This window comes from Lepidochelys kempii, chromosome 19 (genome assembly GCF_965140285.1).
Source record: "Lepidochelys kempii isolate rLepKem1 chromosome 19, rLepKem1.hap1, whole genome shotgun sequence".
Classification (NCBI taxonomy): domain Eukaryota; kingdom Metazoa; phylum Chordata; order Testudines; family Cheloniidae; genus Lepidochelys; species Lepidochelys kempii.
The window spans coordinates 7,796,178-7,819,754 of record NC_136398.1 but is presented as its reverse complement, the minus strand read 5'-3'; the positions used below and the strand labels follow the sequence as shown (position 1 = coordinate 7,819,754).

The window sequence follows — 23,577 nt, the reverse complement described above, 5'->3', positions numbered from 1 at the left end:
CTGACCAAGACCTCATTGCTCAGAGGTAGGAGAGCAAGAGTGATTCTTGCTTGGCTACTTGTGATGGGCTCATCCAGCCCAGAAGAACCAACAGAACCTGGGTGGAGGTGAAGCATCTTCTCTCTGACTCTGCCCTGATCCAGGGGGTGGCTAGCAGGACCGCTCCTGCTAACCACCAAACCTATGCCTGTAGGCCCCATAGCACTCCCCATCTCTGGCTTCACTGCCTCGTGATTTTCTTCTCGTGCCCTTTTGCTGGGCAATGCACCATCTATTGAGACCAAGGTGTCACTCACGTCAATTTTGGAGGTCTTTGCGAAAGCCCCGACTGGGTGAACGTGATCGTAGAGGATAATGACTCCAACCATCACTCGCATGCAGAAGAGAAGAGTCTCAGTGTTGGTAAACCGGCTCCTGTATTCCCTGAAATCAAGAGCGGGGTCAAAGTGACAAGCCGAGGGAAGTGTGGCAGGGTCTGACTTAGTGTTCTTATTGCTGCTGGCAAGTGAAGGGAGATGAGAAGGAGCGTCCCATGGGGGGGTCACAGGTGGGAGAGCTTCTACCTGTACATGCCCCTTCTATATGGGTGCCTATATGTGTTTACAAGCTGGGCTTGGGGACCTGCAAGGATCTCTCAGCGCTCAGGAACTGCATGGATTCACTCCTGGTAGGGTGACTGCTTAGTCCCGGTCTTCCCAGTGTACGTTGATATCATAGAATCATAGAATATCAGGGTTGGAAGGGACCCCAGAAGGTCATCTAGTCCAACCCCCTGCTCGAAGCAGGACCAATTCCCAGTTAAATCATCCCAGCCAGGGCTTTGTCAAGCCTGACCTTAAAAACCTCTAAGGAAGGAGATTCTACCACCTCCCTAGGTAACGCATTCCAGTGTTTCACCACCCTCTTAGTGAAAAAGTTTTTCCTAATATCCAATCTAAACCTCCTCCACTGCAACTTGAGACCATTACTCCTCGTTCTGTCATCTGCTACCATTGAGAACAGTCTAGAGCCATCCTCTTTGGAACCCCCTTTCAGGTAATTGAAAGCAGCTATCAAATCCCCCCTCATTCTTCTATTCTGCAGGCTAAACAATCCCAGCTCCCTCAGCCTCTCCTCATAAGTCATGTGTTCTAGACCCCTAATCATTTTTGTTGCCCTTCGCTGGACTCTCTCCAATTTATCCACATCCTTTTTGTAGTGTGGGGCCCAAAACTGGACACAGTACTCCAGATGATGGAATTCCCTCCCTTGGCTTCCTGCTGGCCTGTGATTTTAGAAGCCATCTGCCAGCCCGGGTTCCGCGCCTAGGCACATGGGCCAGGATGAAATACTCACGGGGTCTCCAGCATCACCCTGCAGACACAGGCCATGGTGCTCAGACAGTCAGTTGTGTCCTCAATGGGGAGGGTCTTGTTCTGAAAGGAGAGAACGAGAGAGACACTAGATTTGCCTCCTGATCCCCTGTGCCCCTCGCTGTAGGGGAGGGATCAGTTAGGGACTGAATCACTTCATCGTATTGCTATTTCCCTAACCCCTGTTCAGTTGGTCTCCCTCTATAAACTCCTGTGCCTATGCTGCTATGGACAACTCTCCATGCCTGTGGCTTATACACACCTGTTTCTTATGACAAAGGACGTCCATGACCACGGATGTTGGAAACGTGCTGAATTCGTGAAGGAATCCTTCCAAAGCTCGCATCCTGTTTTCTCTCATGGTGAATTGTTGGGCCAAACTTACTGCTGGGCACAGCTTGATTGACCTCAATGGTGTCTCACTGGTTTACCCAACAGGTACATCTAGGCTATTGTCTATATTTCTCTCCTCCAGCCCCCCCCCCTCGGCTTTTGGTTTCTCTTTCTGTCTTTGGGGCTCACTCACCTCTGAAACAAACTTGGTTGTGGCGTTGCTTAGAGTTTTAAGCATAGGCGTGGCCTCTGCATAGAAGAGAGACATCCTGTTGGCCATTTCATTGTTAACGTCACTCTCGGCCTCCAACTGCAGGACATGAGATGCGAAAGACGTCTTGGTCACGTTAATCCCAACAGGACTGGGCAAATGCTGAAAATGTCTGAGCCCATCCTAATCTGCCCTGTTGGAATGTGCTGAACAGACCCAGACTATAACCTCACCAGCTCACACCTCCCAGTTCAGGTCTGGGTTTGCTGAACTTGGGGGCTCAACCCGGACCGCCTTCAGGTTTGTTCACCCCAAGCCTTGCTGGTGCGGCAGAGAGGCGAGGGGACCTAACGCAGCCGTCCTCCGGTTCATTCTGCGCATCACTTTATGAGAGGCCCACCCACTGCTTGTGTCCTCCACAGCTTGCTCCTCGAGATGTTTAGTTCTGCCAACCATCTGGTAGAGCATCGAGTGACAAGCACTGCCCCTGCAGGAATCTCTCATCTTACTTTTCTAGCAGTTTATGTAGAGTTCACCCCCAAAGCTTTTTACCCAGTGTTAACCCGGGCTAGCAGGGCTAAACAGACCTCCATATCCACGCTTATTCCACGCTCATTCCATCCCACACTGCTCTGACAAGGAACTCAAACCCTTTGGGAGGGGGACCGACCTCTTACCTGTAAATTGTTAATGCGATTTCGGCTGAGGGTTCTTCTGTAGTAGCTAAAATCATTCTGGATGGCAGGGTTGGTCATCTGCAGCAAACATGGACAGAGAAGATTGGAGGTCTGGTCAACTGCTCTTGGTAACGCTCCCACAGGGCAGAATGGGCCTTAGATCTGGATTTGTTAGACTGGGGGCCAGTTTCCAAGAGATGGTTGAAAGAGGAGTGGATAAACCTCTCAAAATCTAGCATAAGGTATGATACCCCAGTGGCGATTGGTGGGAATGGTCCAGAGGACCTAGTGTAGGCTAGTTCCACTGCCCGTTTGTCTAATGAGTGGTTCGTTTGGTTTACGCTTGCATGTCAAGTAAAGCAGAGCTAATTCACCAAGTCACAATTTAGCATTACAAGGAGGAACATGCCAGGGAATATTGACTCCCTGAAGAGCATGGCTTGTGTTGGGCTGTTACTGCGTCATGCAGCATTGGTTCTCTAAACCAACAGACCATCACTGGGAAAGCTGAGTTTCTGAGCTCCCATGTTCTGTCTCCAGCGGGACATGCAAAGCTTCCCTACCTTGAACTCGTCGAAGCTGAGGGTGAAGTGTAGGATTTCTGCAAACTGCTTTGCTAGGGCTTGTTCTCTCTCAAGGTGCTGAGTCGGTGCATAGGGCGGGCTAGTCAGAGCTTCCAGCAAGCTGCGCAAAGCATTCTCTGGGAGCGGGAGGAGAGAAAAAGGTGTATTACAGGGCGGCATGTCACCCAGCGATTGCCAGCACTCAGGCTTAACCCCCTCCCACCCCGCATGGAGCAGTTCAGCCTTAGCTGGCAGCAGATTTAACTGCAGGTTCTGGGTTATAACCTCCCCATCTCCTGCACTCAGGGGCTTTTCTACCTCTCCTGACCCAGGGACATGCACCAGCAGTGTTTCCCCTCCCTGCAAGCTGCTGGAAGCAAATCTCTTCATTCTCGTTTAACAGCGGGGTTATTTCCTGGGTGAATCCCCTTGATCTCATTCCAAAGGTGAGCAGCCCCCGGATGGCCTAGTTCAGCCACCCAATCACTTGATGTCACTGGAACAGAGCTGATAATCTGATCTGTTGTGTCCACTTCAGTCCCTTCCAGCCAATCTGCTTTTCAAATATTGGTGAATCTAGCCTCTTCATCTCCCCACCCCAGTGAGTGAGATCTGTTTCGCAATCCCCATTTTACAGATGGGGAAACTGAGGCACAGAGCGTCACAGTGACTTGCCTTAGACACGCAAGTCAGTGGCAGAATCCGGACTTGAACCCAGGGCGGAGCCCCACTCCTGAGCCTTAACTACTAGACCATCCTCCCCTCTGAAGTCCAAGGCCAAATGCTGCAGTCCTTGCTGAGGCAACGCGCCGGTTGTTCTGAATGAAGGACAGGTGGGTGCGGCCCAGTGATAGTGTTTGGAGTGACATGCGGGGCAGGGAGCTGGATGAGGGCTGAGGGCAGCAGGTTTGTGCAGGTGTTCGGGGGACAGGAACGGAGATTGCGTTACTAATGGAGCTGGGGCTCACCCAGTCGAAGAGAGAACTCATAGAAGCGTTTCAGCTTTGCCACTAGAGGGCACACGGCGTTCCAGGCCTTCTCCTGTAGCTGGAGGTCATTGGGATTTTGGATTGCCTACAAGGAACCGAGATGGCAAGCTCATCGTTCGTGCCTGAATCCCTGCCCGTGTCCCCAGGCCAATGGCTGGAGGAGCTGAAGAGCTTTACCTCTCTGATCTCCAGCCCAGCCCCCGTGTAGGACTGCAGTTCAGCCAGGATTGTCTGTGCTTCCTCTAGCACGGCATTGACCTGGTTCCACACAGCTGTCTCGGCTTCCGTGGGCTGAGCATCTGCATCGGATCACCCCCCCCAAGAAAGCAACATTTCAGCGTGTGCGTCGGACAGCGAGAGTGAGGGCTCTTTGGCGGCCGGTCCCCGAGCAGTCTTAGACCCGGGGAAACGCACTGGCTTGTCTGGGGCGCAAGGGCAGACAGAGCGATTCCTCTGCCTAAGGCTGTGGAGAAAGTGCCGACGAAAGATGTGCGAAAGGGAAATTAGAAAACCTCCCACCAGTAGGGCCAGGCCCCGTCTAGTGCTAGGCCTCATCTATCCGCTAGTCAGATCTGAACCTTCTGGAGACCTGGCTCTCCTCTCCCCAGTGATCTAGTCACACACGCAGACTCCCAACGGAAAAGAAACGTGTGCAAAGGAAACAACACAAAGCAAACCAAAGGGAAGAAACGTCTCCTGCTGAGAGAACAACCCAATTGGAATGAGATGCTTTGGAATATGACTCCCCTCCACGGGCTTGGTTCTGATCCCATAGCAAATCAGGAGTCAGTGGACCTACAGTAGCATCATACTGGTGTAGGGAGGGAATGGGCCCCTTTCTTTCCTGACTGGGCCAGATTCCGGGCTCAACTTCCAATCTTACTGCTCCTGAATGGGCCCGTCAGATCCCTTCCTGCCTCACTTCGCACGGGAAAACAGCTCCCTGTTAACTAACATTGTCTCTCTGGAATAATGGATGGGACTGAGAGGATTTACATGGCAGGTAAATGTTAAGAATTCAGGCTTCTGGCTGGGACCTGAATGCCTGGCTGAGCTTCTGGCTTTCAGTTATAATCAACAGAGCAGAAACCAGGAGAAGATAACCTTACAGGGATGGGACTGGCGCTAGGGATGGAGAGCTAAGCCCACCTCCAGCTCTGAAATGCCCCTACCAAAACCCTGAATAGCCTGACAGCCCTTTCTGCCGCCCCTTTGGAAACCAGCCTTTTAAATCCCCCAACATCTGGCAAGACCAGCTTCCTGAGAAATCGCCTACGGGAGACCAAGCGGGATGGTGAGTGGGGAAGAAATCGCTACAATTTCTGGAATGGGTACGATGCCATGGGAGATTAACTGAGACGACAACTTAAAATGACATGAATGTGGGGGGAAAAAAAATAAAAAATAAAATAAAAATCCCATCTCACGTTCAAAGTCAAGGAAAAAATTAGGGCCTTGTTCAAGGTCGTTATAAGTCAACACTTTAAGAAGGTTCCCCATGTGACACCTGCAAGAGAAGAGACAAGAGGAAAAAAATACGATGGGTAGTGAGGTGGCGTTCATGGAAGGAAGCAGTGGGAGCACTAGCCTGAGGGAAACATCTGGGCAGCAGGAAGAGCCCCTCGGGCATCAGAGTGTCAAGGGGTTTGGCCGGCTGTGTCACTCCGGAATCTTTGTGGCCACATGTAAGAGGTGCCAGTTGTTGGCTCTTCGTAAGCAAGAGCCTAAGGGAGGCAAAGGCTATTGAGCCCAGCAACTTTGCAGCACGCGGCAATTCTAACCTTAAAGAGCCGTGCTGCTCAGTTAGAACGAGCTGAGGCTCATTAGAGACTCTCCCAAGATCTTGATGGCGACTGCAGCCATACGTGGCTCACGGGCGGGTGGCCCGGCAGCTGCTCCCAGCCCAATGAGCTGCAGCCTCTTCCTGCCCTCAGATGGAGATGAGCGTTGGCTGATGAGGGTGGTGACCAACAGTAACAAGCAAAGTGAGGGAGAGCCGCTGTTCTCCAGGAGGGGGAGGGGGGGAATGGTCCCAGGGCTTCCTGGAGTCCCGCTGCATGGGGTGGGTATGTCTCATTTCATCTCCAAAGCCAATACCTGCCCCTTGAGTCTCAGGGAGGTAATTACCCAGCAGCGTGGAACATCCATCTACCCCACAGTTACAGCCGGCTCCAGGGACCCGGAGGCAACATGGTTCCGATGAGACTTTAACCTCCTGGCCCATACCCAGGCTGAAGCTTTGGACGTGTCCAGCCCTGGTCCCAGAACATGGGTCTGGGCCAGGCTCTGCTACAAATTGGCAGCATGTTTGGAAGGGAATCTCCTGGCTTGCTCACAGTCAGGAGGTACCTGGGGCCCTGCTGGGGGAATTGCTCTTGTGACAACCAGAAAAGGTCCTTGAATGGGGCCTTAGGGCTGAGCCATCCCTCCTGGCCCCATCTCCAGCCTCATGCTGCAAGGGCCTCCCCAGTGCTGCAGAGCCAGAGGACTATTTTGGGCTCCCCCCGCAGGCCTCTCTGAGCCAGACTCTGTGGTGAACAGAGCCCTCGCCTCTCAGCCCCCGCCGGGAGGCAGAGTGTGAGCTGTGATCCCCTGCACTATTTTTACACCCCTCGGGTTTTCCTGAGTGCTGACTCTGAGCTGCTTCTCTGAGTGGATGAGGAGGGGCAGCCATGGGGGCTCTTGTCTCGCTGGTTTGCCCAGGTTAGTCAAAGGCAGGTGGGTTATTTTAGGAGTGACCCCAGCTTTCCGTCCTCCTTGTTCCCTTTCCTACCCCCTTGGGAGCGCCGGACCCATCTTCAGCACTGGTGCAGCTTACAGAGCGAGCTCCAGCCTGGATGTGTTTTGACCATGGGGGCCTCTCACCCCACGGCGAGCAGTGGGGTGGCGTTGCCAGCGTGAACAAGTCTCTGTTTTAGTTCTCACTGTGCTGCTCCCTGATCCTCCAGCTCCAGGGGCTGGGGCCAAAGGGAGTTTGGCTCCCTGAAGCTGTTGGATGTTGCCGGCAGTACAATGAGGCAGCACAAATCCTTCCTTCCTCCTTCTGCGGCAGCATGTGACCAGCCGTTACAGGCAGACGGGCTCTTTGGGGGCTTATTGGCCTGCCGGGAGGCTTATTAGCGGTCCAAGTCCTACAGGCTTGTGAGCAGCGAAGGGGATTCAGGCATCATGGGGCAGACCAGGCAGCTGCCTCGGGAGAGCGTGTTTGGGGCTGAGATCCTAGTGTGAACGGCAACGGCCTCTCTCTCTCCCAAATATCCTCTGGGGGAATGTCACCTCTCCACGGCTGCCATAAATGAATTGCCCAGGTTGCTGGGAAGCCTCGCTCCATAGCAAATCTGTCTCGGCACCTGGATCCCAGAGCCATGGGTGCTGGATAAATAAAGAGAGCCAGTGGGCTGGGGCCTCTCCGTTCAGGCAGCGGCCGGGGAGTGGTGGGTGCTCCAGCGTGGAGGAACCTCCCCCCCGTTAAGGATAAAACCAGGAAAGCCCCTGAGCTCTCCATCGGCATCTGCAGGGTGAGGCCGGAGCTGCTCGTTTGATGGGAGGACGTAAGATTTCCCTCCCCGGACCTGGCTGGCGATGGAGATGGGATGTGACAGGCGGCAGGGAAATCACATGGTGGTTTCACGTGGGAGAAAGTCTATTTAATGCCCCCACCCCATTCCCCTGCTCAGTGGCGACCCAGGGCCGGCCTTAGGGAAAATGGCGACCTAGGCAAAAATGTATTTTGGCGCTTCTGGTTCACGCTGCCTCCCTGGGCTCCAAACACATCGCCCCCATCCCCCCTGGTCCCTGCCACCTCCCCAGGCTCCCAACCCATCCCCCACATCACCCCTGGGCCAGCAGCCTCCCCATCTATCCCTCCATTCCCTCTGGTCCCCACAGCCTCCCTGGGCTCTCCACCCATCGCCCATGGCACCCACCACCTTCCCAGGCTCCCAACCCATCCCCCCATCTCCTCTGCCTCCTGCTACCTCCCCGGGCTCCCTATCCACCCATCCGCCCTGGCTCCTGCTACCTCCCCAGGCTCCCCATCAACCCTGGCCCCCACTGCCTCCCCCAGACTCCGCACCCATCCCTCTGGCTCCTGTTGCCTCTCCTGGCCCCCTCATCCATCACCCCTAGTGCTGCTGCCTCCCTGGGCTCCCCACTCATCACCCCAGGCCCTGCAACCTCCCCTCCCACCCATTGCCCTGAGCTCCCTTCTGCAGCCTCGCACCCCGGGCTTGCACCCACTCCTTGCCTCTCGACCCTGGTGCACCCCCCTGATCACGGTGCCCCGGGTGGTCGCCCACATTGCCCACCAGTAAGGCCGGCCCTGTGTCCACCTGTCCAGCCTAGCCTACGGGAGCTGCCAGTGCCAGCCTATCCCAAGCTAGGGAACTGTTTCCCACTGTTCGTTTGGCTGCAGCTGCCCTCGCTCAGAGAGGTCTCTAGGGACGTTACCAAACGTAATAAGGCCCGTCAGTCAAACCCATTGCAGGGACCAGTGTGAATGTATGGTCATCTTTAGAGAGCAGCGGCTTTTCCTCCTGCCAGGCACAGAAATCCCCCGGCCCTGAGCGCGGGACTTACTTTCAAAATCCAGGAAAAAATGAGGACAGTTTTCTAAATCTTTGCCCAATACCTTTATCAGGTTGCCCATGGCCAGCAGACCTGAGCGAGAGAAAGAACAGAATGGAACAGCACAAGCACTGAGAGCTACAGCACGCCACCGCCCGGAGCACGGCGCTCCTCCTCCCACCTGGCCCAGAGCCATCCACCCTCCTGCACCTCTCAGACGGCCCACGCCCGGCGGAGAGCCCCTGGCCAAAGGCTCCCTCGCAGTCATCCCCTCTTACCAGAGGGTGACACTACCAAGCCTGGGCCGACTTACCTGCCTGCGCCAGATACAGCTGGTATCGGCTCTGCAAATACAGGGGAGTCTCCCTCTGCCTCCCCACCTGGCTATGGACTTTGGGATGCAAGAGCAGGTGAGCGGCGGTGAAAGCTGGGCATGCTACTGTCCGCAGCACAGCCGTCTGCTCCACCTGCGTCCCTCTCCTGCTGGGTGTCTGCGTGAGGACGCGGAAACGCGACTGCTCTCCCCGCCACTTCTGTTTTTTCTATTTTTGAGGCCGGAGGGGAAGCGGAGAGCTTGTTCCGTGCCTCGAATTTCCTGTGTGAGCCTCTCGCATCTTCCCCTCCACCCGAGCTATTCTGCCTTTCAGGACTTCCTCCTAGCCCAGCAGAACGGCAGAGGCCCCCTGACTTCCCTAACGCTTGCTGCTGCTGCTATTTCTTGGTGCCCCTTCAGCTGCACTGAGAACCTGTTCCCCTGACTGGCTGGGGTCAGAAGGCAGGAGCCCTTATTGGGCCCACCTAGCATCTGTCTGCCACTGAGGGCACTGGGATGGGAAAACACCCGTCCCCATAACACCACGACCCTTACACTTCCTTAAACGGAGCTGCAGGCAAACCAGTCCCTGTGAAGCTGCATGGGACAGTTCCACAAACGAATGGGAACACGTCTCCCTGAGCACCAGTTTGCATGCGCCTCTTGGGTTTACATACTGCTACTTGAGAGGTCTGGGCTAAGGCCTGGCATGCTTCAGTTGTTCAGCTCTGGGCAGTTCACAATCATCATGAAGTCTCGTTATTCCCATTAAGCAGAGGGGGAACCTGAGCAGTGAAGTGACTTGCCCAGCACTGCACAGTGAGTCAGTGGCAGAGCAGGAATGGAAGCTGCATTTCCCAACTCCACGTCCAGTGCCCCTACCCCCTGGGCAGTCTTGCTCCTTGTCTGTCCCACCATGAGACTCCACCACCTTCATGAATGACCCAGTCTGACCTGCCATCGAGGGGCACCAGAGCTCGGTGCTGGGGTCCCTGCCGTCAGTCCAGCACTGGTTTGCTTTGCAGTCCAGAAACACAGCGTAAGAATCCTTGTGCTGGAGTGGAATGCTGTGACCTGAAACCTCCATCTGCTGCTCTCCTAATGTGCTCTCCACTTGCTGCAGCCCATCAAGGACCCCTCATCCTTTCTCAATTGCAATTTTAAGATACACTAGCCCCCTCACAACCAGGGGTCTCTCAATCTTCTTCTCCAGTCTATTGCTATCACTGATTGTTCCCCAGAGGATGGCTAGGGCAGGGGCAGTATCAACTCCAGGGGTCAAGGAGCCCAACTCCAGGGTACCAAGGCCCTAGTTGCTAGGGCTAACTTGATAACAGACATTGAGCAGAGGCCTAGGACAGCCTGGGTGACTATACTCTGTGTCTGTAAAAATGACTCCATCGGGGGGGCAGGGAGCACCAGGACCCCGGCTAGCAGAGCTCCTCTGCCATTAACTATCTGGCTGATGCTGGCAGGAGTCGGGGATGGAAGCTGTCCTCTTGCATAACTTCCTTCACTGACTCCTGCTATAGCTAGGGTAGCTGGCTATTCCCCTTTTCACCCACTCGGTACAGTACCTCCTGTTGAAACTGAAGTGCTAGCCCCATGCCCATCCAGTGCCTGCTCGGGGAATTAGACTTAAACTGGTGCTCTTACATCCTGCTGAGAGGGGCTGGGCCTAGACTGTCTGTGAGCTCCCACTAGTAAACACTGCAACCTCCTCTCTAAGGTTGTAACCTCCTCCATTGCTGGCCTCCCAGTTGGGTCTGCTCGGAACAAGAAGAGATGATGGTCTTTACCTTGATTTCTGACGCTTCAGTGACCTCTATGGCAGGAACCGGGGCTGTGTATTGCTCATAAATCACTTCATCGGCTGGCAGAAATCTGCAGTGAGAAGGAGAGGGACGGAACATCACTGGAGGCTTCAAAATTTCAACCATCTTCATGAGTTAAGCAATTCCCTATAAACCTGCTGATAGTGAGGGCCAGGTGTCCTTGTTGGAACCCAGGGAGTGACTACCTGAGCCCAGGCCTTGCCCATTCATCCAGGGAAAGCTACCAAGGAGCTCAGCAAAGGCCTACACAAAGGTCTCAGGAAAAACTGCCTGGAGTGGGTCATATGGAGGAAGCTATTAGGGTAACGCCAATTAAAATTCTGCCTCTGCAGGCCACATCATGGGGGTTTGCCCAGGGAGTGGGCTCATTGGACACTTCGTTCATTTGTACTCTGGCTCCCCCAGTTCAGATCACCACCTTGGATGTGTCTCCAAACATGATGTTACTGTCAGAGAACAATGTTCCTGTGAATCAAAGCGGTGACCCTGTGGCTTGGGGCAAGTGTTTGCTCAGAAATTAAACCCAGGATCTGTAGCTGATGACAGCTAGCCATGACTCTGTCTCTTTCACGGGCTGGCTTAGATACCAGATTCATCCTCATCACATCGGGACCAACCCCATCACACCCTCCATTAACTCCTACTTTGGATCCTGCGCCTTCCTGGTCCTCAAGGCAGCATGGCCAATCTTTGTGACGGGGAGGGAATTCTGAGTGCGAGATCAAGTTGCAGTACAGACTCTGCATCTCTGCCTGGTTTCCATCTTGGTGCTGAGCTCTCCACATCGCTATGGCAACAGCTAAAATGTCTCCTTAAGACATCCTCCCCCAGCCCCATATCGAGCGCATAAGGGGCCTATTGCTCCTCTGTCTGTCGAGAGCAACAAGGGGTAAATGCCCAAGCAATTGGCCCTTTAAGATGACAACAGGGAGTTTCTAATCATGCCATGACGTGTCTACAATCCAAACTTTCCTTTTCTCACCCAGGGCTGCATGGGATTTGAACTCATTTCATGATGCAATTTCCTATCGTTGGCCATTTCGTTTGCAAGATGCAAATGAAGAGGCATCCGTTACCGCTAGCCCAGGGAGAAGTCAAGCTATGGCAATTGATTACTGCCGCTCGGCAGAGATGAGTTATGGTTTCTGTACTGGGGATGAACTGCCTTCTGCAGATGTCTAAAACCTGTATGTCAATGAGAATGGCAGAGAGGGCCCTTCAACATCTCATAAAGTTGCAGGCTGAAGGTCTGCAGTGTTGTGGCATCCATCACTAAATATACAATGGGACCAAGAGTATTTTTGCCTCTGAGTCTGACCCTTATCTAAAGGTTAGAATGGAGCAGTGGTCAGGAAGGGTCTTTCCTCTTTGCATTTAGAATTAAGTTGCTTCCAAAGGATCTGTGTAATATCTCTAAAATATTGTTAATAGGCCATCAGCAGTTCAGCACAGTATCTAGGCAATTAATAAATTATCATTAAAAATGGCTACATAGACAAACAGAAGTGGATGGTAATGGACCAGTTATCAGTAATGGACTATGCATGCTCTTTGACACTCCTTGATGTTACCATTCCAGTCTACCAAATAAATACCAGGCATCCCATAAATACCACTGCAATGCTCCCATGCACCGACGAAGCAGCCCAAAGCTTGGGCCAGTCAGCTAGGAGAGGTGCAAAACTTTCTTTGGTTTTGGTTCACATGGGCTCAGAGTACAGTTGTGTGATTTAGGTTTGAATCTGCGCAAACACTCAGTGTGAAATGCCATCAGAGCCATCCCTTGAAACAGGAAACGTGTCAAGGCTAAGTTTTGAACAGAGCTGGTTCATGGCGGTATGACATACCAGCACTGCACCAACCAAGGGCTGGTGGCATGATGGTTGCTTAAAAAAACAACCTCCTCTTCTGAATATGACCCAGTACAGGGCTGTCTTCCTGAGCCTAAAGACAGAGTGAGTCATTAGCTTGAAGAGGTGTGAACTGGTTCCATTAATCTCTTACCTATTTACGATTGATCATTTGACCGAAACCTTTAGCCACACTGGGATTGTGGATGGGATTTGGCTAGTGATGGGATTGTGGGCAGGACATTTTGCTAGTCTGCTTCTTCTCACATGATTCTCTCCTGAAACCATAACTCAGCCCAGGATCATATGAACCATAGCAAACTGAACAGAATTTTAGGTTTGAAACCTAACTATGAACATATTGCAGAACTTCGCTCACTGAGTAAAGGATTTAAAATACCCTTTTACTTCTGTTTTCTCTTGTATTTATTTTCAGCACCGTTTCAAGTTGTCAGGGAAGATTCCACACAATATGAACATAAGAAGAGCCACACTGGGTCCATCCAGCCCAGTATCCTGTCTTTGACAGTGACCAATGCCAGGTGCCCCAGAGGGAATGAACAGAACAGGGAATCATCAAGTGATCCATCCCCTGTCGCCCATTCCCAGCTTCTGGCAAACAGAGGCTAGGATACTTCAAAAAAGAACTAGATACATTCATGGAGATAGGTCCATCAATGGTTATTAGCCAGGATGGGCCGGGTTGCAAAACCATGCTCTGAACTCTGTTATAGTCTTGGCCGTCACAACGTCCTCTGGCAAGGAGTTCCACAGGTATGGGTATGGATTTCACTATGTTTGCCCCTTAAAAACAAGAATATGCCCTGCTCTTTTCCTAAAGGAAACTTCCCAGTCCTGGGAAGCCACTTTGCCACAGGGCCACCTATTCTTCATTCTTGCACAGCTCGGAGGGGAGCGAAGTCTTGGAGATTCTTTAGCGATTTTGGGTGGCACAGAGGAAAAAGTACAAACAGATGGAGAAAGAAGAGCTAAGCTAGAGATCCTTGCCATCCCACCATCCAGAGCGAACAGCTGGGTAGTGATGCTTCAGCAACACTCTGTCTAATTTGAGGCAGAAATACTCTTTGCACGAAGTCAGTGAGATGCTAAGGCATAAAGAAACAGCTGTCATAAACCCATCAGTTCTCTCCAGAGATCCAGTCTGCAACTAGCCGCAACCCATCGGGGAGTGTGACACTCTGAGCAAACGTGCTCTGGTTGAGTCCTTCAGTTTAAGGAACTGTGTGCCACTATATGAGTGGTGAGCCCAAAAGTCATGACCATCGACTTCAGCAGCATCCTTTCAAAATGGAACCATACTCTCCCTTCTGGGCATGTGGGGGAAAAAAGTCCTCTCCCATAATCTAGACACGAAAGGCAGACAGCAGAAGGCTGGGTGGACTTGTGGTGAAGGCACTGGCCTCAGTTCCTCGCCCTGCCACAGCCTCCCTTTACCTCTGTGTCTTAGTTCCCCAGCTGTAAAATGAAGGTCGTAGTATTTCCTTTCTCCCACCCTTTGTCTCCCTGGATTGTACATTTTTGGGGGCAGGGCCTATCTGATATTACGTTTGTGCAGCACCTACCATGAGGTGACCTCAAGCTCATATGCAGCCTCTAGTTGCTACTACAATGCAACTCACATTAAGCATTCCTACTCTTTTCATTTTGGAAAAGTCCAAGACACTTAAATTCATGGACTCCATTGTGAAGCGTGTGGCTTTCGTGGTATTAACGGCAGCTTGGAAGCCACACCCATCTTTCCTCCTGCTTTTACTTTCTTTCCCCCCCCCTCTCTGTTCTCGGATAGTTGTCCTTTTGCTAAGTTTTAACATTTCATAGTTAATATTAGGAGAGGAAATACAGCATGTATGAGAGTCGCTGCAGCTTCTTTCCGAAGGGAATCAGAATGTGATGACTAGATCTATCTTTCTTACAAATTGGTTTATTGCTTATAAAATCCATTTTAAAAAAAAAAGTTCTGTGTTTGTACGTCGCCTAGCACACCAGGTACTGCAGTACAAATTCTCACTAGCATTCAGTGCAGCTTTTTTACTTAGCGCTGGTAAAAATGATGCCATTTATCTGTGGTGGGAATCCATTTTTTTTTAATTCTCTGTAAATTATTATTATTATTATTTTGACAAAACCCCAAAATTGTGAATGGGGAAAATGTTTGCTCTTGGAACCTGGTTTTTCGTTTTGTTTTTTAAAATCAGGTTTTGGGAGAAATGTTCAATTTCTGAAACCAAACTGTTTGACTGAAAACCTTTTATTTATTTATTTTTTTTACTGGAAACGGACCATTTTTATAAAAAGAAAAGCACTCCATGCCGGGTTTCCCTTTGAAAAACGGGAAACCTTTGACCAAAATGAAATGTTCTGCAAAAATGGCTGAGCTGAAAATGTTTCAACAAAAACTGCCACCCCACTCTAGTTCGAATACGTTTCCTGATCAGAACCAATGTGGAATGTTGTAACTCCTGTTGACATTGATGGGACTTGGGCATTGTTAGCATCTCTCAGGCCCACACCTTGCCGGTGCAAATCTCAAAATGCAGGTATCAAATAAATGCCCAGTAATGTTAGGTGAACAGTACGCACAGATTCAGACCAGTCGCTGTCCGCATCTTCCACTGCATTCGGTCCCATTGCTTTCTGACCTTCACTCCTCTTTTACAAAGGTCACTACTTCCTCTGAGGTGCTCCGAGAGTTCAGTCCTGCTCTGAGAAATGACTCCGTGGGAGCAGCACTGTTGAGTCTGGGTTGGTCTCAGCAATTCTTTAGCAGCTTTCTTCAGCTTGCAGGTTCAAAAGACGTTTCTTTTTTTAGCTGCCAGCCCTGCCAACTCCCCCTGAGATCTGGGTTCTCTCAGTCTTTGTATCATCACCAGTAATAATCATTCTGCCACGGGGACTAGCTTAATAATTTTCTTGATGATGCATGAGCCAGGATTGCATCCAACTCGCTCTCCTCTAGCTGTACCCGCTCTGCAGGCTGAACGGGAATAAAAAGCACTAAAAGCATAGTTTTGTCACTAGGGTCAGCAGATCTGACTGTGATGACGCCTAGCTGAGAAAGAAGGTACCGTTTGTACGCAATCACCTTTTCTGTGACTACCCCTCGCTATACCGGGACATTAAATACCAAAATAAAGGCAGCCACAGCTCAGTCCAGAGCCATAGAGCACGGAGATTGGGTGTTAGGCCCAGATCCTCAAAGATATGGAGATGCCTAGCTCTCATTGATTTTAGTGGGAGTTAAGTGCCTTTGAGGAGCTGGGGCCTGCATCCTGCAGTACTGCCTGCTCTCAGTTTCTAATTTGTCTGATGTTATCCATACGGGCATTTGGTTCCTCCCAGCTGTGAGTGAGGACAACCTGCGCCTCTGTGCTCTGTGCCTTGAAGGTTCACCGTATTTGCCTCTATTAATTGTTTTTCCACCAGCAGTCAGTGGCTTTTCGAAGCCAGCCAGCCTTTCATGGAAGGAATCCGTTCTTTTTACTATCATCTCCTTCAGCTCTTCCAGCTGACATCTGAGCAGAATCCCCCCGGGAAAGGAATGAGCCCTGTGTTTGTTTAATAATACTGAGCCTTTACATAGCATTCAGAGCACCTCCTGGAAATGTTCTAGCTAATCCTCACAGCACCTCTGTGTGAGACAGGTGGCTGATCCCCATTTCTTAAGTGGCTACACTGAGCTTGGAAGGTGAAGTGACTTGCCCAGGCCCGTCCAGTGCATAAATTGTGGAGCTAGGATTAGCACTCGGGACCACCTGCTTCCTACCCATGGGCTTGGTCCCCTCAGACCACGCTGCTTTCCTGCAAGCATTGGGATGTGTCTACTCAAACGTCCTTCCAGGCAGGACGCTCACCTTTCAGCCTGGCTAGGGCGTTGGAAAGCTTGGTGACATGAAGCCAATGGAGGGACAACAGGAATGAATTTCGCCTATTTTTCTATGGGATTTTGTTTGCGATTTTCCTTGCCTCACAAGAAACTCCCTATGATGAAGTGGGGATTTTCCCTTGTTTTGTGGTATGTAAGCCTATGTGAGTCTTACCGTTTTGCATGAGGGCGGTGTGTGCCTCAGTTTCCCTATGTGTTGCACCAATATCTAGGTGGTGGGAATAAGCGTGTGTGATTTTTGCGGGGCCTGCTCCAGCTGCCTGCACATATGCTATGGCCGCCCCTTCGTAACCTGAGACCCAGGAGGGGATGCGACCAGGTGACCCTTGGCCTGGGAAGCGAGACAAAGGCCGGAGGAGGAGCAACGGGCAGGACAGGGGCCAGGCAGCATGAAGCGGAGTCAGTCTGGGCTGGCTTGGGTTGCAGGGGGAGGGCCAGAGCCCTGGCTCCCCTCCCCGCAAGATGGACTTGGCTGAAAGTCACTGATTTCTGTGCTAACGTTCTGTTCTACGCTGTGTTCCTGTCGACTAACAAACCTTCTGCTTTACCGGCTGGCTGAGAGTCACGTCTGACTGCGGAGTTGGGGTGCAGGGCCCTCTGGCTTCCCCAGGAGCCCTGCCTGGGCGGTCTCACTGTGGGAAGCACGCGGTGTGGAAGGGGCTGCTGAATGCTCCGAGGTCAGACCCAGGAAGGTGGAAGCTGTGTAAGCTTCTTGCCCGGGAGACAGTCTGCTCAGAGAGAGGAGGCTCCCGCAGAGTCCTGGCTGGCCTCATATGGAGTAGTTCCAGAGCATCGGTCCGGTGACTCCGTGACACTCCCCTGGCTCTGGTATGTCAGCCTTGAACCAAACTACGGCTATTTCCACCAGCAGCTCCCCGGATACCCCCGCAGTTAATATTTGATTGCTCATTTCCTGTGTTCTATATCCCAGGACAGCCTGAATTCCCCAGCGGGCTGCCATCGGCTACTGGTCTTTAACAAAACGCCCTCTCCAGCATGCTGTCATTTGCCACTGACCCAGGTGCAAAATGCCCTCCCTCCACCCAAAAATCAACCAGCGAAGGGTGAGTTTTATTTTTATGGGGTTTTTCATTTCTTTACAAAATACGAATACAAAAAAAAAAAAAAAATCACTACATTGGGCCCAATTTGTCCCTGGTGTAACTCCACTGATATTGATACAGCGATGCGGGGGCGAATTTGGCCCAGTATCGATCTTAAGGTTCGGCTCCACCGCACGGTCCCTTCTGTGGCGTGTCGGGTGCTTACACTGTGTGCCCCGGAGGGCAGGTGTAAATAGCAATGTCGATGGTGAGGCATTGCGTCGATGAGTCGCGTTAGGACAGACCTGAGTCCGGTGGGAGTGTAACCTGCACACCCAAGCAGTGCCTGGTCTACACTGCCATTTCAAACAGCGTGGCGTCCTGCTCCTACTCTGCTGCCAGAGCCTTTCCCCGCCACAGGGAAGGACTCCGGTAGCTCCCCACTGCTGAGCCTTTCCCCACTGCCGTCCCCCGCCAGAGCCTTTCCCCGACACGCATGTAGCTACGCACCACAGCGTGAAATCAGCCTGCTTTTCCCTGCGGGGGGTAGCTACGTCCTGCCGCAAGTGGTGTGCAGTCTTAGGTTCTTATATGGTCCCTGACACCATATTATCTGAGCTCTTCCCGGCACCCCTGTGAGGTAGGGAAGTACCAGTATCCCATGGGACAGATGGGGAGCTAAGGTTCCAAGAGGCTAAGTGACTAGCCAAGGTCACACCGGATGTTTGTGGCAGAGCAGGGGCCTGAGCCCAGGTCCTAAGTTAGTGCTTGAACCACTGGACTGTCCTTCCCCTCTATCATTTACTAGAAAACTGATTGTAACTGGACTGTGTGAGACTGTTTGTTTATTTCCAATGACATGGAACTAAATTTCCAAACACGTCTCCAAGTCATTGGTTTTCTGTGATTTATGCCTCTGTTAGGTGAGTTTTTCATCACCAGCAGTCCCCACAAGTCATCAGACCCAGAGGGGAGAATCTCTCGTCATCCAGAGATTGACAGCGGACGCTCGAGCCACAGCTAGTACACGGGATTGTTATTCTTTGCTATGCTATGCTAATGGGATTGTTATTCTTTGCTATTTTAAAGATGCATGTTTCCAGTGAGCAGGGCTGTCACGTAGGACCAGTGTGTCCCCTGGAAAATGGCATTTGGTAATGAGGAAACCAATGAAGAATCTGACATCGGAGTTGGCTTCAGAATACAGCCCAAGCAGCAACCAGGGTAAGGTCACCAGATTATTATAATTACTATTAATTTATATTGCAGTAGCAATCAAGAGCCTTAGTCATGGGCCAAGCCCCCCCCTTGTGCGAGGCACGGTACAGACACAGAACACAAAGACATTCCCTCCCCCAAAGAACTTACAGCCTACGTACAAGACAAGAGACAACTGGCGGAGACAGGAAACCATGGCTTCTCCTAGGGGGTCTCCCATAGCTGCTCCATTGACTTTAATGGGAGCAGTATTAGGTCCTGTGTCAGTGGCGAACCCTCTGCATAATCACCAACCTGCTAGTTGTTTGATGTAGATGGGGATGGGGATCAGTGATGTGTTGGTGGGGGCATTGGTTAAAATTCCACCACTGGGTTTTGTGGGGGTGAAATCCAGCCCCATTCCCACCCCTTGCTCCCATCCCTGATCTTGATACATTATCCCTGCAGGCCAGGCTTGTCACTGGGGCCCACAGTCCCAATGGAACAGATTGCACCAAGCAGTAGGTAAGAAAAAAATCATCTCCAGGTTGGGGAGAGGAGGAACTTCCCTGCAAGCCAACACCTGGTTTGCTCAGCAAAAGACCACAGGGTGGGGCCTGGTCCTCTGAGTCAAATTCTGCTCTGAGGCACTGGTGTGAACCCATTGACTTCAGTGGTGTTCCTGCAGATTGGTGTAGCTGAGGGCAGACCAAAGCCCTCCCCTTACACCTCCTCCGGAGTTGCTTTCTCATTCATTCTTTCACTCGTGGGTAAGAGGCGGAGGAAGCATCAGCCCTGGGTTAGGGTTTTGTGTTTTTTTTCTCTCTTTGAGCCACACCCTTATTAAAAGCTAGATTTTGCATGTAACAGGCCGACTGCTCAGGTTTAATTAACGCGGGGGAAGATCTGAAAGGGAAAGGGCCTAAGGTTGATGATGCAATTTGCACCCAGGTCGCCATGGCGAATGATCCCTCTCGTGTGTTTGAGAAACACATTCTGGGAGGGGCTCTGCGTGAATGCAAGGCAGCTGCTACCCTGCCAGAGAGCCAAGCTCACTGAAACTCTCAGATGGCTGCAGTGTTCTCCAGGGCAAAAAGGGAGCTCTCAGCTTCTCACAAGGACTCTATTCTCACCTGGGTAAGAGGTGATGTTACACTATGCCAGTAGAGATGCCAGGCCGGAATTGTAATAGAACACAGTGCAAAGGGATTTGGCCTTATTTACAGTAAAGGCTACAAGGGTCTGACTCCTTATTCAAACAGCTCTCGCAAAATAAAACCTGGTTTCCTTTAGGACTAAATTACTTTTGTCCCTTCTGGGAATGTTGTGTTGCTGGAGAATTAAATGAGGTTTTGACAAAATCTTTAAAGGTGAGGCAAATTATTCATTCGCCTAGACACTGCCATGTAGAGATAGTTCTCGTCTCTCCCTGCAGTAAGATACCAAACCTAATGCAGCCATCCCTCATCTCTGCATGTTCCCAGATGCTGCTGTAACACCCCAGGGCCAGATCCTCAACTGGTGTAAATTGGCGTAGCTTCTCGGTTGATAAGCCAGTTTACACTAGCTGAGGAGCTGGCCTGAGATGTTAAGTTATGCTGTAGTAGATCCAAGGGGAGACAGACGTTTCCCAATGCCAGAGCCCCATAGGTCCCATTCTGAAATACAAGGGGTCACCCCTGCTACATCTCAGTGCTTGTCTCTAATGCCAAGTGTTCAGCCCGCTTCCAGCCTCATGGGTCTCCTCGACCCCGGGATTAGCTCCGCCAAGACCAGCTCCCCGTGACGGGCGGTTCGACTGCAAGCCGCACTTTTGAATGCCTTAATGAGCACCTCGCTGCCGCGGTGACAGGGCGCTCCGTAAGCTAATTAAATAAATAACAAATCGCCGGCAAGGTGGCAGCTCTGCATAGATGCTTGTTAATTCAGGGCAGTTTGGAAAGTGCCGTTTTTGTGCATGGTTGTAGCTGGCAGGCCCGGCGAAGGAACCCCTGTGACAGCTGCTTTGGAGCCCCCTAACGGGAGGTGGGCATCTGCACTGTACCCGCCAGGGCTTTGGGCTGAAGGGGGGCAGCATTCCCAATTGAGGGCACTGGGCCGTAGGCAGTCTGGAGCAGCTGCCTCCACCATCTGGAAGAGCAATTATGTGAAACAAACAGCCGTGAGGGTGACCTCGAATGAGGTTAAATCGAATTGACTCTGATTCTGTTTCCTCATCTTTGCGAATGGGGCAAGGGCACCAGCTGCCCCAACAGCCGGATTGCCACTGCTCCCAAACCAGCATAACCTTCCTCCTGGGCACCTCAACCCCTCTCATCCTCCTTGCTGACACCGCCCCATCAGAGACAACAGTGCCACCCAGTTCCCACCACCACGACTGCCAACACTTCCATCACCATGATTATCAACTTGGGTACCGCCCATACCATAACCACGGTCAGTTACCCGAACAAACTGCCCATACCCAAGTGGGAAGGGACCTCTTCCACATGTGAAGACAGCCCAATAGCCTGGACACAGACACGCGACAGGAGAAATGAAGGAATTAAGTGGAGAAGCAGAGCGGATGGGGAGTAAAAATCCAGGCCAGCATTTTCACAGCTGGGCCCCTTAAGTTAGACACTTCCACCTGTGTTTAGACACGTAGATAATTTGATTTTCAGAGGTGTTGAGCACCAGCGGGAGCTGCCAATGTCCTGCGCTGCTGAGAATCAGGCCACTGATTCAGGTACTTGAATATAGATTTTGGTGCCTCTTGTTGTTTGTTTATGGGGGTGCCTGCAGTAGGGTAGGTGCTTTTCAAACACTAAAGAGGGACAGTCTCTGCTTCGAGGACAGACGGGTTAGACCATGGTTAGAGAAAGGGGAACAACAACAGGCAATGTTTATACCGGTCAGTTTGATTCACCATAAGCAGCACAGCCGAAGTGGGTCTTTAAGAGGGATTTAAATGTGGCCAGGGCAGGAGCTCCGTGGATGAGTTCTATGCAAAGGGGGTCAGGTAGATCTAAGTTACGTCACCCAACTTTGAGAAGGCTGGTGCTCTCTGTCCCTGTTTTTTCTTGCAAGGAGGAATACCTGAGGGGAGAGACTTTGGAGGGTGACCTTTAGTCATTGCAAAGCACTTAATTTCTTTGCAACCCTCCATGATACTTGGTTCCAAACGTTCCCCACACCCTGTTCCGTTAGGACTAAGAACCGGCCTGAACTGCAGCAGTCATATCCTGTCTGATTCGGATCAGGTCACTTGCTGAGAACGGTGCTTAACGAACCCCCCTCCAATCAGCCAGTAGTCTCGACTCAGGAAAGTCTTTAGCCGGCCTTCTGCTTTTGCTTTCTGAATGGCAGACACCATGTAAACAAACCACAAGCGCAAGAAAAAGTGTGAGGTCTCTGTTTTTCGAAAGGGCTGCAAGGGAAGCTAGAAAAACAGCCCCGCTCTTTACTGACGTCTGCAGGATGTACCGGGCGGTTGGAAACAAATGATGCTCTTTGCACTCCCCGCCAACTAACCATTTCTAACCCGGGTAACTTCCAGTCGTGCCAGTGACACAGTATTCATACTTCAACTTTGAGACTGCAAACCAGATGCCAGGGTGAGGGGTGCCTTATAAAACCGTGATGGGTGGGTGGAGGTCCTCCATTGCTGCCAGTCTTGTCATCCTTTCTTCCTCTCTTTTCCATTCTCTCCCTTTCTTGCATCTCCTTGAATTGCAGTTCCAGGAGCACTTAAAAGTGCATGAGTGAGGAAGTTGCTTTAATTACTGTGCTCTGAATTGCCAGCCAAATAGCTGCATCCCTCTAGCTCCTGCCAGACACCGGTATACCCCCAAATACCTAGGGAGCATGTCCTCAGGGCTGGCTTACAGATGTGTGAATCTCTCTACCAAGCAACATATGCCAGAACCCCATCTTTCCTGGGTATGGACTCCCCCAGTTGTGCATGCTTATGACACCCCTCCAGCAGCTTCTCTGTCTACTCTAGGGTCGTCCCCACAACCTGATGTGGGGCTCTGCATCTTCTGGTAATGCCCCCACACCTTCCAACACATGGGTAGGGCAGCCAAGAGATCGGGCCAGTCTTTTCCAAACAGGGACTGATGGGACTCCAATCTCGATGGTGGCTAAGTAGCCCCCCAGCATTGATGGGTGTCTGGGTGGTTGGATCTGGGTGTGCATGACTTTGATTTTTCTCCCGGTTCAGGCACTGACTTCCTATTATTTTACGTCCTAACGTGAACTGGTCGTTTTTTCGGCTGATCGGGTCAGCCCTCCGTGGTTGATTCTTCCCACCGTGCGTTCCAGCCGTGTTATGGTAATCGCATGTCCTGGGAGCGCTCAGTGAATGTTTCCTGTGCGTCATTCTAGGGAAGAGATTCTCTGCAGCAGATTCCTGGGCAGCCAATGGGATGATGAGCAAATTCGACTGAGGAGCTTCCCGATCCAAAGCTCATTGTAGTTATTATCACGGATCCTAACCATCTTGCCTCCGAGACATGACCAGCCTCAGAGATGTAGCAGGGGCTAATGGGAAAGCAGATGATGAGCTGGCCACAGTGATCCATCAGAAATGGCCACACTGACCACAAAGCAACGCCAGCTGGTCCAGCTTTCAGCACTGCTGGTCACCAAGGCCCAGCATCTCAAAAGCATTTAGACAGGTTTCAGAGTAGCAGCCATGTTAGTCTGTATCTGCAAAAAGCTCACAAAAGCTTATGCTCAAATAAATTTGTTAGTCTCTCAG

General features: G+C 51.6%; 1 protein-coding gene across 9 annotated transcripts in view; it reads right to left on the bottom strand.

Moving 5' to 3' along the window:
- The window catches only part of LOC140900398 (CYFIP-related Rac1 interactor B), a 37,533-nt gene that overhangs the window by 4,389 nt on the left and 9,567 nt on the right, over window positions 1–23,577 (bottom strand). Inside the window, exons 2-10 of one of the 9 annotated variants that reach the window (XM_073317636.2) lie at window positions 10,804–10,888; window positions 8,704–8,784; window positions 4,303–4,424; window positions 4,105–4,210; window positions 3,137–3,273; window positions 2,574–2,651; window positions 1,879–1,995; window positions 1,336–1,415; window positions 297–423 (exon numbers count right to left, since the gene is read on the bottom strand). In XM_073317636.2, the coding sequence (XP_073173737.1) occupies window positions 297–423; window positions 1,336–1,415; window positions 1,879–1,995; window positions 2,574–2,651; window positions 3,137–3,273; window positions 4,105–4,210; window positions 4,303–4,424; window positions 8,704–8,773 (837 nt within the window). In that variant the 5' untranslated portion in view covers window positions 8,774–8,784; window positions 10,804–10,888. The other 8 variants (XM_073317633.2, XM_073317640.1, XM_073317638.1 and 5 more) reach the window with 8 other exon arrangements.